The sequence below is a fragment of the Vanessa cardui genome, chromosome 6 (genome assembly GCF_905220365.1).
Source record: "Vanessa cardui chromosome 6, ilVanCard2.1, whole genome shotgun sequence".
Taxonomy (NCBI): Eukaryota; Metazoa; Arthropoda; class Insecta; order Lepidoptera; family Nymphalidae; genus Vanessa; species Vanessa cardui.
In genome coordinates this window covers 7,921,753-7,937,306 of record NC_061128.1, presented here as the reverse complement: position 1 = coordinate 7,937,306, position 15,554 = coordinate 7,921,753, and the positions used below count along the sequence as shown (strand labels likewise).

Here is a 15,554-nt window from a genome sequence, read left to right as displayed (position 1 = left end):
GAATTTACGGAAGAAGAGCGAGAAGAACTTGATTCGATTTTATCCGGGCCCGAACGATCCTACATCCTCGCAGAAGCCGAGAATCCTGTTGTTGAAGCCGCGTATAAGAAATTCGAAAATCAACTGAAAGTACTTGAAGAGCTGAGCCCGACCGGAAGACTTTGGATACAATACTTTCGTATGGTTACGCTCATGAAAAACTTCATTGAAGCCGAAAGATCGGGAAATTGGAACTTGCATCTTGACACCATCCAAAAAATGTTGCCATATTTCCACGCTAGTGGCCATTTCTTGTACGCAAAAGCAGCACATATATATCTGCAGAGAATGATGGATTTGCAAGATAAATTTCTTGATTTCGAGCTGCAAGATTTTGTTAATGGCTTCTTTACGATGCACTTTACGGACAAGTCGTGGTCAGGAATTATGTCCGACATGGTAATTGAGCAAAGATTAAATCGACCTATGAAAGTAGCTGGTGGACTAACGCAAGGACGTGGGATAAACTCTCACACAACATCCAGATGGATTCTAGGAATGATCTCAATGCTACACGTTTGTGACGAAGTCGAAAATTTTTGCGGCGTATTCAGCGCAACTACTGAGCAGCATGTTGATGCTAGACCGTCGCGCATTGTGCGAGATAACAGCGACTCAGAAAAACTGGACAACTGGTTGAGTGAGCGCCAACCTTTCATCGAGGCATGCAACTTGCGGTCACTAAGTACTGGTGCCATCGGCGACTCGACAATCAACTGTCATCTTTGCGATGAAGTTGGCGCGAAAATGTTGAACGAGATGATCGGAAGACCATTCGCGACGTACAAGTTTCAACGAAAAAAAAAAGTCCTTCCATTAGCTGCAATTACCAACAGCATCCGCGTGGATGACAATGCGCCAGTTGTTCCAGTTCAGCCGCTGTTATTATTCCAACGAATGACTCTGTCTGAAAATTTGCCAACGGAATTAAAAGAAATCTTAAAACACGAGCTGGCACCTTATCCGATGTCGTTATTCACACAGGAAGGAATGCGCCACGGCACAAAATCTACGTTGTATGATTGCTTCCTGCCGTTAAAAACACCTCCGGACTTAGGGCCGAACCCAAAATTCATTATTGACGGTGGATTTCTTCTACACAGGGTTGTGTGGGGCAGCAACGTTACCTACTCCGATATATGCCAGAAATACGTAGCATACACAAAAAAACACTACGGTACAGACGTAGTAATTGTATTCGATGGCTATCCCGAAGATATTTCCAACTTTGGCACCAAATCTGCCGAACGACTGCGCCGATCCCAGTTGAAGCCATGTGTGGATATAATTTTCACCGACAATATGACCGTCACCGCAACTCAAGATAAGTTTTTAGGCAACGAGAGCAATAAGACCAGATTCATCTCACTACTGAAAACGGTTCTCATCAAATCAGACATAGAGGTGGAGCAAGCCGTAGAGGATGCGGATGGTCTAATTATCAGTACGGCTAAGAGAATTTCGCAGGAGTATAGTGCTGCGGTTGTTATTGGTGAGGACGTGGATTTGCTGGTTTTGCTGACTGCAACAGCCGGCGCGTGCAACAACATTTTCTTGAGAAAACCTGGCCGAGGCAAATCGACGGACGCTACATATAGCCCACACTGCCTCAAACCGATATATGGGCCGAATGCCGCAAAAAACCTATTATTTTTGCACGCCATTAGTGGTTGCGACACAACGTCGGCACCATTCAACCTAGGCAAGCTGAAAACAATGACCGCATTGAAAAAATCTCCGGATTTGGTTTCGTTAACTGAAGTTTTTCTGCAAGACAAAGCAGATAAAACAACTATCGCTTCAAACGGCGAACAATTCATTTTGAATTTGTATCGCAAGGCGGGTGACACGAATTGTACAAATCTCAACGAGCTCCGATATAAGGGATATAAAAAAATGGCAGGCAGTGGGAGGGTTAAATTAGAATCCCTTCCTCCTACCTCTGATGCGGCATTTTTTCACTCGCTGAGGTGTTTCTACCAAGTACAATACTGGCTGGAAAATTATCTGGAACCCGAGGAGTGGGGCTGGCGTCGCACCCCCCGTGGATTGGAGCCAATAACGATGTCATTGCAACCAGCTCCGGATAATTTACTGAGATCGATTGCGTGCAAATGCAAAACCAACTGCGGCAAAGCGTGCGGATGCAGAAAGGCCGGCCTCTTTTGCTCAGTTATTTGCAATAATTGCCAAGAGAACTATTGTTCCAATATGGCCAAGATTACCGACGATGATGATCTTGACGTAATGGACGAGGACGACGTATGCCCCGATACCGCCAGGGCCTTTAATATTCACGAATCACTTCCATCGACCTCGGGTGCTTAACTTTCCGAATTTTATAACCTATTTTTTTTATCAATAAATGTGTGAAACAGTTTTAATTGTTAATTTACTTCTTACCCAAATTAACCGAAAAATTTACCCAAATTAAATACCCTATTTTTAAATAGTTTCATCGATTGACCTTTTTATATTGCGACAGTGGCGCGGATTTCGCTCGGTAAAATGATATATAACTACGAAGGTATTGACACTACAGAAAAAAGTTTAAGAACAAAATTGTTCATAATTAAAAGATCTTTACGTTGATGATCGGTAAAATTCAATAAAATCCAATGGTTGGGGAGAAAACGACGAAAAATAGGAAAAAAAATGAAATTTTTGCCTTGCGGGAGTCATAAGTTGAAAAATATTAATGTTAGAAAAAAAAGTTTTAAATAAAAAAGTTGGTAAATTTAATTTGGAAAAGAAAAGGTCTCTATAATTTTTTGGCTAACAGTGATCATTCTCGAGATATCGAATTAAACGCGTTTCGGTCGAAATGACCTTGAGCTGACCTCACTACAGCCCCTCAAATTGGAATTTAAGCTCAGGGTGCACCCCCCTTTCGATCCTCAAAATGCCCAAACTGTGTTCGCTCATGTTTATTCATTTCGTAATTTGACTGGACTAAAATTGGATTACTAGCTGCCAGCCTCGACTTCTTCCGGGTAAAATAAGCATTAGAATTTAATTTTTTAATTCAAACAACAAAGATTTTCGTAAAATGTGATTATGCTTACGTTATAGAATAAATCTATCTTCAAAATTTCATCTTTCTAAACTGCGAGGGTTTGACACAGCATTTTATAAGTTGGTTTATCCTTTTCGACTACTTAATTTTATTATAACAAATTTGCGTGCACAATTGATTCCTTTTATGTATTAATAATATTTATTGAAATAACAAATATTAAAATGTCTTCATCAAAGCTTATCGTTATTGCAACACAAATTTCAAATCAAGTTAAGTACCCCCTTTAAGCGAATAACAAATTTAAAAACTCGACGAAATAATATAACAGGATAATTTTATATATTTAAAAAAAAAAAAAATTATGAAAAACAATAAACTGTATATAATTTCTTCAAATATGTCTGTTATAACCAATCTCACAATCTTTAACTGTTTTTCATTTATGCTAATATTATAAGGCGAAAGTAACTCTGTTTCTGTTTCTTTGTTGCTCTTCTGTTTGTTTGTTGCTCTTTCACGGCTAAACTACTAAGCCGTATTTGATGAAATTTAGTATGAAGGCAAAGCCTTAAAACGCGAGAGAAGTCGCTCGCGACAACTAGCATTAAATTTAAAATATTTATATAGTGTATGACGAATCTGAATGTTTAAAAAAATACCTAACCAATACTTATTGTTATTAATGTGTCTAATTCGTTTTCTTACACGGATTACTCATCAGGTAAAATGGAATGTATTGGCAATTTGTTTGTCAAACGGAATGACTTAAGTTTATTAAACTAAAGCCTTAAAACGCGAGAGAAGTCGCTCGCGACAACTAGCATTAAATTTAAAATATTTATATAGTGTATGACGAATCTGAATGTTTAAAAAAATACCTAACCAATACTTATTGTTATTAATGTGTCTAATTCGTTTTCTTACACGGATTACTCATCAGGTAAAATGGAATGTATTGGCAATTTGTTTGTCAAACGGAATGACTTAAGTTTATTAAACTAAAGTGTCACAAATATATATGAACATATAACTTGTTCATGGAAAATGAAGCATCTCGCTTTTGGTTTCTTTCGAAACTTAAAAGTGAAATTAAATTGTAAAGTTTTCAAGCATATTACGATTTATAAGGCACATATTGTCACAATCCGATCAATGACACCTGAAATTACTTAGTAATTTCGGAGCACCTCACGCTTTTTTAAAGATGGAAGATTGAAACTTACGACTAAGCATTTAAGGCTGATCAACAGTTCTGTTCCGTTTTATCATTATCATAAGAAAATACAGGAGTATAATGTTAAATTTTGTATAGTCATGGATCGTTTGATACGAATGAGTAATGTTATAACTACAGTATAATTAGCATAATTTTAAAACAATACCTCTGTAATAAACTTGAATTATAAATTTTCTTAAAGTTGAGTAGTTATAACCGATTTTCGGTGAATGATTGTTATTTCTTTTTCCCCGATACCAGATGGAGAACTTGGCTCCGATGTGACGAGCCACGGCGAAAGTGATGATATCGGTTGACACTTAGGAATTACATCTTCCATTCGTTCAACTGGTTTTGGTGATGCCAGCTTTGTTTGGGAACGCGGTGGCTCAACAACAACGATGGAAACATATTGCGAATTATTTGGATTCGTTTCATTCAGTATCTTCGGCGATGGCGTTGAGGGTATCGACAGGTTTATATTAGAGGATTCGTTAATGATCTTAACTTCGTTTTCGCGAGCCTTTAGAATGTTATTGCACTTAAGCTGTCCTGGAGGAAGATTCTTTGTTGAAGGTAAATAACATTTACTTTGATTGTTTGGCACTTCGTTGTCAGTCGAATCTAATTGGTCCTTTTTGACTTCGTTCTTTGAATCGTCGTTGTTTAGTTTCTCTTTTACTAAACTCATTAAAAGATCATTGAGTGGATTAAACTCAGCCACCGGTGAACAATTGCAAGATGGTTTGTTAATAACAAGTTGGGTTAAGTTATTTTTCTTTTCTTCAATACTATCCATCTTAAAAAGAACTTTATTGCTGATTGCATCCTCCTTCGAAATGGTCATTTCTTCAGGTTCTTCGTCATTTAGGAGATTTTTAGTCGAAGGTTCTCCTATTTCACTTGCTTTAAGATCAGTTTCCACCAAAACAGATTTATGCGATTTTGCACTACTTTTCCGCGATAGTGTATCTTGTCCGCTTTCAATTGCAGCAGTTTCTGCTGAAGTACTGGGTTCAGGTTGCGCAGACGTTTCAGATTTAACAGTTGTATTTTGTTTTTCACGTTCCCTCAACACGTGACTTTGTCTTCGGGCAAATCTTTGGCTGGGCCGCCGCTCAAACTGAACTGTTCGACGAGCGCGATTTTGTTGTGTTGTTTGATACTCCGTTTTCCCGGAATATTGGAATCTCGATCCCATTCTAAAGAAGTTTTGCCTTGCAGAGGGACCTTTCACTGGAGCACGTAAGCGGAAGAAAGTGTGATGTTCCACAGCACATTTCCAAAGATGTTTACAAGCTTTTTCATTGTGAAGTCGAAATACAAATGTATGTTCTTGTTCTCGTCCTTGATCGTCGTCTTCTACAACGACTAGAGTCAACTTTTTTTTCTTAAAATCTAATTTACTTATTTTGGGCCAGAAAAATAGGCCAATCTTCTGTGGTCCCTCGAAAACAAGAATTCCTGTCGGTGTTAATCCTAAGTGATATTCACACCCATCTTTGCCTAGCACAATGTGCATATCAACACCATACATTTCAAGCCACTTAGCCTTGTTCAAATAGTTTACTTCTGCTTGAGCTGGTGTAAGACCCTTGTATTTTTTGTATTCCTCAAGTATTTCTATTTCCATTTCTTCAGTTTGATTAGGTACAAACCGAAACTCAGACACAGTAGCTGGTGTGTGGACTAGCTCATCAAAATCACCCAATTCTGATTGTAGAGCAAGTGCTGCTAATTCCACTGCTGTTGAATGGGGACATTCAAGTTTGCTCTCTAATATATCCCTCTTTAATTGTAAAAAGAATTGATACCTAGTTAACTCTTCTCTTAAATTATTAGGTTCAGATGAATAAAATTTCACTTTAAGTCTCAAGGTGTAGGGTGGACCTATCTTTACTTGCTTTTTTATAGTTTTTGTTGGATCCAACCAATGCTTTACATTGTTTGTATCAGTGAATTGTAAACCAAAATAGTCTTTTTCAATTAAATCGAGGGAATAAAACACCTGCTCATAGAGATCCCCTGCACTAGCTTTTTTTGATAAATTAATAGAAAGGTCTGTCTCGTCAAGTAACATTACCTTACATTGTATCAAGTTCTTGTTGTTTGAAGTTTTCTGATTTTGTTTGTTGCGTGTCTGGCTGGAAGACCTCCCTCTTCTGCTTAGAAATCGTAGCATTGTTAACTTTTACTTCACCTACAGAAAATACAAAATTGTTTTAAAAATCATATCTAATGAACAGATGTTTTCATGTTTCAGTTAATTTAATATATTAATAGTTAATGGAAAAAAAAACATATTTAAAATGAATAGCTTAATACAATAAAAACTAAATATATTTTATGCTCGAAAAGTTCCTATAGCTTTCATTATCATAATTACATATCCTATTTCAACATATCAAAACACATAATATTGTTGTTTTATCAAACATTATGAACACTGTTGCAAATATCAAATAACATTATTGAAAATTGATACAAAAGAGTACTTCAAAGTAATAAAGTAACATATCAAATAGTACATAAACATTAATTGTTTTTCATTATACTATTTTAATTTTAATCATGAGAAAACTTAATTAATCCGGGAATTGATACTAATATTAAATTAAGTTTAACTTAAATGGGTTAGACTAGTTTGCGCAAACTTTACCTTGACTTACGACGACTTACGTCGTGAGGGATGTCTTGTGGGTATAGATTTGCATATAGACAATTCACTTTATACAATAAATTATAATATCAAATTAAAAAAAAATCGCTTCGCTTTTATTAAAATGATTATACGTACCAAATTGGTAATGACTACGAATGACTGCAAGTCTCAGCTTTAAGCAACAATCTATCAGCAGAAATATTAAACTTTAATCATGGTTGCACTATTTTACTGTTACATTAAAATTACAGGTAATTGGTAAAAAACTTTATATGATTATAAATGTGAAACACTGAGGAACTAATATAATCTGATATTGATAAAAGTTTATAACGTGTTATTCTAGATACAATTTAGCAACTAAACTTAATCACAGATTAGGTAAATTTTAAGAGTTAATTGACAGTGTCATAAGCAAAAGCATTGATCAATAAGTGCTGCCAAATGCAAAAATAACTTCGCTATTATTTTATTAAAAACTTATTTAATGTTGTCAAAAAAAAAATATTTCTTAAACGTATTCTTTTGTCAAACCATTGAAACAATTTATACTTGTGAACAACGTATTAAATGTACTAATTGCTTTTAAGTAATGAATACAATAACAACTATAAGTACTACAATTTTAATTTTAAATTTTACCTTATTAAATTAAATTTTACCCTTTTATGACAAAATAAATAAAAATAAAGACAAATAAATTTCTAATTCGTCTTTAAGAATTATATGAACCCCACGTGTAATGAAGCCTTAAGCTAATAATGGTTGTTTATACTTTATTCTGCATTCATATTTTATCTGTATATGTTTGACATTTTGTCGTCGTACGTATTTCATTAAAAAAATCTCTGTAATTTGTAATGTAAGGTGTTTTCGGACAGCTGTACTTTATAAGCTTAAACACGCTTATACCAAAATAATAAGAACTTATATACCTACATCAAGTTTTTAAATTTTAAAACTGTAAGTACTGATTTCTAAAATATACTATACACTAAAAGATTACAATAATATCCATGAAACATAAAAGTAGGGTTATTTTCTGACAAGTCGACGTTGGTAATAGTCCCATGGCCAGAAAACAATAAAATTTAACTAGTGGAATTACTTTGCCTGTGTTGGTATGTTTTGTCTAAATACTTGCTCTTATCGAAATTCATCTTTTAAGCTTACAGCACTGTAAAGCAATTATTTTTCAACAATATTAAATCGTATTTTAATAAAATGATTATTTTTACATACTAAGTTGTAAAAGTTGTTAGTGACTGTCACAGGCAGACTGAAACAGCAATTGTCATTTTAATAGGAAAATATTCAAAATTTTTTTTCAACTACCAACAAAAGTTAATAATATACATGTACTTGAGTTATTGTCTGAAAAAGTCACTTGAACAGGTGAAAATGCTTATCAGGACATGAGTGTACTCAGACATTTACTGAGAATTTTTGATGCTAAAACCCAATTTCTTGTATATGGCCTGACTATAAAATAATTGTATAGTATTTCTTTCCCACACCTTTAACTGAAATGTGGTACATTTCAGTTAAAGGTGTGTGTGAAAGTTTACAATATACAAGTCATACTTTCGATGTAAAATCTCAAAGTTTATATATATAAAATTGTTTAAGATGCCAGTTGCTGATGAAATCCAGTCCTCATGGGCTGATGAAGTGGAGATTGATCAGGGAGCACTTCCACCACCATCAGAAGTTGTTGAGAATGGTTTAAAAATTGTTACTGAATATAAATACGACAATGACAACAAAAAAGTAAAAATTGTCCGCACATACAAGATTGAAAAGCGAGTAGTGTCTAAGGTAAATTTCGTTTTAATGTACAAATCATAATGCTTAGTAAGTTAGTAGTGATTAAGAGTATTTATTTTGAAACATTGATTCATTATATTCTTTACTGATCATATAATTATTTTTTTTCCTTATGTTTTCATTTGTAAATAGAGTATTGCCAAACGTAAAACCTGGAATAAATTTGGTGATTCGGCAAATGATAAACCAGGACCTAATCCAGCTACTACAAATGTTTCTGAAGATGTTTTTATGCAATTTATTACAAGCAAAGAAGAGGCACAGCGCCCAGATGAAGGAGGTCTGGAGGCACTTAAGGTATAATTATTTTTTTAAACTGTTTCATGAATATATTTGCTTGGCCAATTTTGAATTTTGGTTCATCTGTCATTTTAAGCAGAAACTAGCAAATAAAGGTATATTTTTTATTCTCATGATAAAGTTTGGGTGCAAAACTAAAAACTTTATTGTAACTTTAATGAGCAAGAAAAGGATGTCCAATGTTTCAAGCTCCATTAGATTAACTAAAAATTTCTAGACAAAAAAGGCTAAGCCATTTGAACCCCAGACAATAGCAATCTCACAAGTGACCATATGTTTTCTGTAAATATTTACTGTCTACTAATTCAATATAAGAAAATTTATTCACAACTTCTTAATTTTAGGCCAGACCAAGTAAAGTATTGGTTAAATGTCGTACGTGTCATGGTGAACATTGGACAACAAGCTGTCCATTCCAGCATACAGAGCTTGCTCAAGCTAAAGCTAACGAAGCTGCTAAAGCTGCAGGTAAGATTTGGTCACTTACTTATATTAATAGGACAATAAAATTTCACAATATTTTTAAAATTTAAAATGGTATCTAAAAATTCACTACCATAGTTTTCACAACTAGTTCTAACCAGATTTATTGGAGAAGAAAAGTCACTAGAAAGCCTCCTACCTGGTTAACTTATCTCTTATTTAGTATTAAAATGTACTTTTTATTTATTTTTAAAGATAACAGTTAAACTGTCAGTTTATTTTATATACTCCACTTATATTTATTTGGCACAAATGAACACTAATATACTTATGTTCATTATAATTTGTTGTGATTATAAATCATTTATCTCCATTTATGAGTGCTTGTAAATTGTTTTCCATTTCCATATTTGCTATAAACAAATGAAATATAATCTTAGACAGCAGTATATCCATAGAGTTTTAAGTAGGTAAAAAAAATTAAACATTGATGTTACAACTTGAAGATACATTGCCAAACAACCTGTACAGCATTTTATTTCCAGGTAATGGTTATAAGGGGACGTAGATATTGAACAACCTAGACATAGCTATTTGTTTCGAATCTAAGAGTTGCATATTCATTAATAAAAAAATATTTCTCTATTGATAAATTTGGTCTATTTTCTTTCATGGCAAGGAAGTGCAAGAAAATTGCCTTTCTTCTGGTGCCTCCGATGTCTAGTTGTTGGAATTAATCAGATTTTCTATGTGTCTTATAGAATATCATCAAACTTAATTTATACAAACAAGTTTGCTTCTTGAGAAGATTAATAAAAAATACTGAATTAAAATGTGAGAGTACCCACTACAAAGAAATCCACTACTACATTCTACTAAAAATTTAAATTATTCACATTGTCATGGGCTTCAAAATATTATTATTCTTTATTATATTTTACAGAAGCGAAAGCGGCATCTTCCTCTAATAAATATGTTGCGCCGAACTCTCGAGATGGTACCGTCCGTGTTACCGGTCGGGAGCCTCCGAGTGCTAGACGTGATGACTTAACAGCCATCCGTATCTCGAACCTTAGTAACTTCGCCATTGAAGCCGATCTTGATGATCTGGTTAAAGGATTTGGACCAGTGCACAAGTTGTATCTTGCTAAGGAGAAGGTATTTTTATTTTTATTAGACAATAAATTATTAGTTTCAATTATTAATCGTTGTCACTATTGGTTTAGGATCTATTTAATGAATGAATAAGAAAAAGTACCCGGTATCTTTATTTTATATTGTTTCCATGTGGTATGATCTCCATAACCGGTGACATTACTGAAGTGAAAATATTTATAAGTAGATAATTTCGAAACATATTTTGTTTGCTTTTTGTTGGAAGAATAACCATAAAAATCATTTTAATATTTACCTTCATTCATAATTATTTACTAAGTACTGTAAGTAGTAAGTGTCATCAGTGAGTTCTTATAATAAGTGGTTGTTCATATTGGTTTGTTTTTTCAGAGTACTGGCCAATGTAAAGGATTTGCTTATGTGCATTTCAAGTTTCGAGCGGATGCTGCTAAAGCTATTCAAACTTTGAATGGATATGGTTATGATCACTTAATTTTGAATGTTGAATGGTCAAAGCCACCTCAAAATAACTAATGATTTGTATACTTATTCAACCTTGTCACACATTACAGAATTTTTAAATAAATTGAATTTATCAATCAATAGTTTTTCATTTGGTAAAATAGATATACCTAGTAAATTGAAATAAAAAAGGAATGCATGTTATTGGTACACATAATGAGAATATATGTGAGCCAGTGTAACTACAGGCACAAGGGACATAACATCTTACTTCCCAAGGTTGGTGGTACATTGACGATGTAATGAATAGTTAATATTTCTTACAGTGTTATTGTCTATGGATGATGGTGACCACTTATCATCAGGTGGCCTATATGCTCGTCCACCACTTATACAATATATTTATGAGGATAATAACATCTTTTTATTTCCACTTAAAACTTGGATGAACCTTAATAGAAGAATGTGAACATTGGCTATGAATAAAGAACAAATTGCAACATAAATTAATGCGAAGCCTAAATCCATCCTGATTTAGGCTTTGCATAGCTTGCCTAAATCCATCTTTGCCTATACTACCCAGACTCGCATCTGGGTAGTATAGGGGTTACAATAGGTCCGATGTGGATGTTTAAGATTTTAATAAGATCTCTGATTTAAGACCTTGTTCTTGAACAAAGTTCATTAAAAGACTGATTAATGATGATATGTTTTCCTAAAAACAGGAAATTCTGGAAAAAATATTTTTCTGCTATATCTTTTTGAAACAAGTATTTAATTGTGAAAAAGAATAATTTTTAGATATGTATATTGGTATAATCCATATATGCAAATTGCCTTTCTAAGTTAAGTAAAAACAATATATATATTTTTTTATTGATTAAAAAATATTCAATAACTAACGTTATAGAGGAATATAAGTAAAAAAAAATATTAAAGGGAATAATTTAATAAAGCAGTTAAATACACAAAATCACAATATTCTTAAACAATACATCCCACAAACATTCACCATCATTACGTTTGTTTTGGATAACAATAAGGTTTCTTTCTATAGGCTGAAATAGCATAAAAAATCTTTAAACACCATTCACAATAGCAGTACATTTACTTTATTTAGATCCAAAGTAATACTTATATCAAGAATAATTTAGTGAAAACTCCAATTTTGCTGTAAGTCAACTAAATCTTGCAATTTTCATGACCTATAATTTGTTTTTATATTTAGATATCAATGTCATATTTTTCATCATCACTGTTAGGGCTGTAAGTGTCTTCAGGCAGACGAACTTCCCCACAAAACATAAGCTCAACATAATTAAAGTAATCTAAGGCAATGTTTGTAAGCATTGCCCCAGTTGATACACCAAGAATTGTACCAAGAACTGGTTTTTGACCAATTGAGCTTCTCAAAATAGCCCAAAGGAAAATCGAACCAAGTGGCCAAAGACAACCTCCCAAGAAAGCCCATGAAAACCGTCTTGCAGGGGCCGCTGCAGCAATGTGCGGACGTGCCCACAACCATAGTCCAGCACCTCCTCCAGCAGAGAGAAATAAAACATCAGTTATATCACGACGAGGGAATAGCCTGAAATATTATTAGTATACATTTTTAATATGCTCAGTAATTTAATATTTTAATTATTTTAAAATAATTATTATAAGTTTATCAGTTACAGTTAAAAGTTTGGAAAGAACTAGTAAAAGTAACTTGACAGATTATTTTATTCTACTTGATTTTTATTGTTTACTGTGGCACAAGATCAAAATGTAAGAAGACACTCGTCTACTACATACGTACCTTACCATGAGATGAGGGTTCATTACACCTATTGATAAAGTTGTGTAACTAACAAGACCTTGTATAGGTAAATAATAAAATAATACATTTTCTTTTGTAAGCGGCGGTACTCTCGCTTGGATTATTGATTTATTCACTGTCTCCACCGTCTTCGAAAATGTTACCGGTAAGGCAGTAACTTGTCGTTTTAGGTTGTGGTAAATTCTTTCTATAATTTCCATCTTCCTCTAATGGTTATGTAGCTCAATATAATTAAACTTGAGCCGAGCGTAGCGACGTTACGTTGCTAAGCATTATTTGGCAACTGTATGTTTGTGACGTTATTTAAAGTACGATTTAACTATCACCATTATACATAGATTCATTCAAGAATAATTTTAATTTCGCAAGATCAGTTTGATATCTGACATTGACAATTATGTTGTTGATTTAATCGATTACGTCAAAAGTTTTGACTTTAGAATCAAATTCAGAAATCAAACAACTCATATAGTATTTTATATAAAATTAGTAAAACGGATATTGAAAAGAACACATAGAAAAATATAAATTTAATTCTGAAGAACAAGAAACAATTTGAATTATAATTAAACTCACTATTAAAATTATATTGACAAAGAAACCCACAGGATATTTGCATGGAATAAGGCTTTTTTAGTTTTTGTTGGTAGGTATGTTTATTAAATAAAATTTCATATCCTTCATCCGTAATTTGTCTTTTGGTATGTCTTTTTACCAAAGATTCAAACTTTTGTATCCTGATTCCTGAAGTCATTTTACAGTAAATTTATTTCCACCCAATTACAATGTTTTTGCTAAATAAACATGGTAAATAAACAAAATTTATGTGGTAGGTTCAAACGATTGGACTATTCCACTTCAGTTTTGTCATTTATGAGAAAAACTCCTAATTGTAGAGCCAGTATATCGAAGTCAGTTACAAAAATTAAAAAGAGCGGTATCCTTAGGTTCCGACTTACAATATACTTAAGATAGATTCTGCTTTTTTTTTTCCTGCTGCCTCTATGTAAGTAAAATTCCGATAGCAACTAGCAAGTCGGTTATCTTGTCATTGCCAAATGTCAATATTTAAATATGAATTATTATTATAACCTCCTCTCCTTATGTTAAAAGTGTTTTACATAATTATTATGTTATTATCACAATAACTAAAATATTGAAAAATATGTTTTATACTAAATTATAATTTTCTCCTCTTCTATAGCTATATTTAATAAAAATGATTAATTTAAGGAATAAGTGTTTTACTCCTTTAGTATTTAGAAGAGCAAAATATAACATCAACAATCACTTAAAAAGAACTACTCGAAATTTATCATGTCTCCTTGGAATAGAAACATCCTGTGATGATACAGGCTGTGCTATTATCAGTGATAATGGTGAAGTATTAGGGGAAACTCTGAAATCTCAAAATTTAATGCATCTTCGTAATGGTGGAATTATTCCTGATGTTGCTCAAGATCTACACAGAAAATACATTGAACCAACTGTTGATAAAACTTTACAAGCAGCTAACATAAGTATGTCAGATATAAGTGCTATTGCTGTAACTTTACAACCTGGTCTTCCATTAAGTCTTGCTATAGGTATGAAATATGCAAAGCATTTGGCTAGAAAATTTAATAAGCCCATCATACCAATTCACCACATGGAAGCACATGCATTAGTTGTGCGAAAGGAATATGATGTCCCATTTCCATTTTTAACATTGCTTATATCAGGTGGGCACTGTTTACTAGCTGTTGCTCAAGATGTGAACAAATTCTTGTTATTAGGAGAGAGTATGGATAGTGCTCCTGGAGAGGTCTTTGATAAAATTGCAAGAAGAATGAAATTACGAAATGTACCTGAATATTCACAAATGTGTGGTGGACAAGCAATTGAAATGGCCGCCAAAAAAGCAACAAATCCACACATGTTTAAATTACCTCTCCCATTAGCAGAATATAAAGATTGTAATTTTAGCTTCAATGGACTTAAAACATCTGTGTTGTATCAACTTCATAAAAAGGAAAAAGTTCACAATGTGGAAGCTGATAAATTAATTCCAGAAGTGAATGACTTATGTGCGGCAACATTAATGGCTATTTCTAGACATTTAATCCATAGGACTCAGAGAGCTATAGAATTTTGTAGTAAAAATGATTTAATACCAGATAATAAGAAACAACTTGTTGTATCTGGTGGTGTGGCATGCAATAATTATATCTTTAAATCTCTTACAATGCTGTGTAATGAATTAGATTATGCCATTTTCAGACCCACACCAAAGTTATGCACTGATAATGGAGTTATGATAGCATGGAATGGTTTGGAAAAGTGGCGGAGAAATATTGATATAGTTACTGATCTTAAGACTTTAGATATAAAAGCTCAAAGTCCATTGGGTGCAAGTCTTGTTGAAAAAGTTATTGAAGCAAGGATACCAACTAAATTGTTTAAAATTAAAGTAAATCTATAATAAATTGGTAAATAAACTAGATACAACACATGTAAACATTTATATAATTCCTCAATCCTTTAAATTATTTTCTTAAAGTCTATATCAAAATACTAAAATACCTATATAATTTTTTCAGATTGCTTAGCCACGAACTTGAGTTAAGTAATTGCAATTTTTTATAAAAAATTCAAAGTAAAGGTTATTAATATTTTTTTTCTTTAAAGA

General features: G+C 33.0%; 4 protein-coding genes across 4 annotated transcripts; 2 read left to right on the top strand and 2 right to left on the bottom strand.

Annotated features, from left to right (window-relative positions):
• Window positions 1–3,869: 3,869 nt before the first annotated feature.
• Window positions 3,870–7,354, bottom strand: LOC124530362 (band 4.1-like protein 5). Its single transcript, XM_047104509.1, has 2 exons — window positions 7,072–7,354; window positions 3,870–6,474 (listed from the first exon to the last, which is right to left on the bottom strand). The coding sequence occupies exon 2, from the start codon at window positions 6,454–6,456 to the stop codon at window positions 4,471–4,473; it is 1,986 nt and encodes a 661-aa protein (XP_046960465.1). The 5' UTR covers window positions 6,457–6,474; window positions 7,072–7,354; the 3' UTR covers window positions 3,870–4,470.
• A 372-nt stretch (window positions 7,355–7,726) lies between these two features.
• LOC124530561 (eukaryotic translation initiation factor 3 subunit G) lies at window positions 7,727–11,205 on the top strand. The gene is made up of 6 exons (XM_047104764.1): window positions 7,727–7,899; window positions 8,566–8,754; window positions 8,896–9,060; window positions 9,408–9,531; window positions 10,430–10,644; window positions 10,993–11,205. Exons 2-6 carry the CDS (start codon window positions 8,566–8,568, stop codon window positions 11,134–11,136), a joined length of 837 nt encoding a protein of 278 aa, XP_046960720.1. The 5' UTR covers window positions 7,727–7,899; the 3' UTR covers window positions 11,137–11,205.
• A 792-nt stretch (window positions 11,206–11,997) lies between these two features.
• LOC124530645 lies at window positions 11,998–13,292 on the bottom strand. The gene is made up of 2 exons (XM_047104880.1): window positions 12,866–13,292; window positions 11,998–12,652 (listed from the first exon to the last, which is right to left on the bottom strand). Exons 1-2 carry the CDS (start codon window positions 13,084–13,086, stop codon window positions 12,289–12,291), a joined length of 585 nt encoding a protein of 194 aa, XP_046960836.1. The 5' UTR covers window positions 13,087–13,292; the 3' UTR covers window positions 11,998–12,288.
• Window positions 13,293–14,010: 718 nt separating this feature from the next.
• On the top strand, window positions 14,011–15,377 carry LOC124530656 (probable tRNA N6-adenosine threonylcarbamoyltransferase, mitochondrial). Its single transcript, XM_047104906.1, has one exon. The coding sequence runs from the start codon at window positions 14,106–14,108 to the stop codon at window positions 15,345–15,347; it is 1,242 nt and encodes a 413-aa protein (XP_046960862.1). The 5' UTR covers window positions 14,011–14,105; the 3' UTR covers window positions 15,348–15,377.
• The last annotated feature ends 177 nt before the right edge of the window (window positions 15,378–15,554 follow it).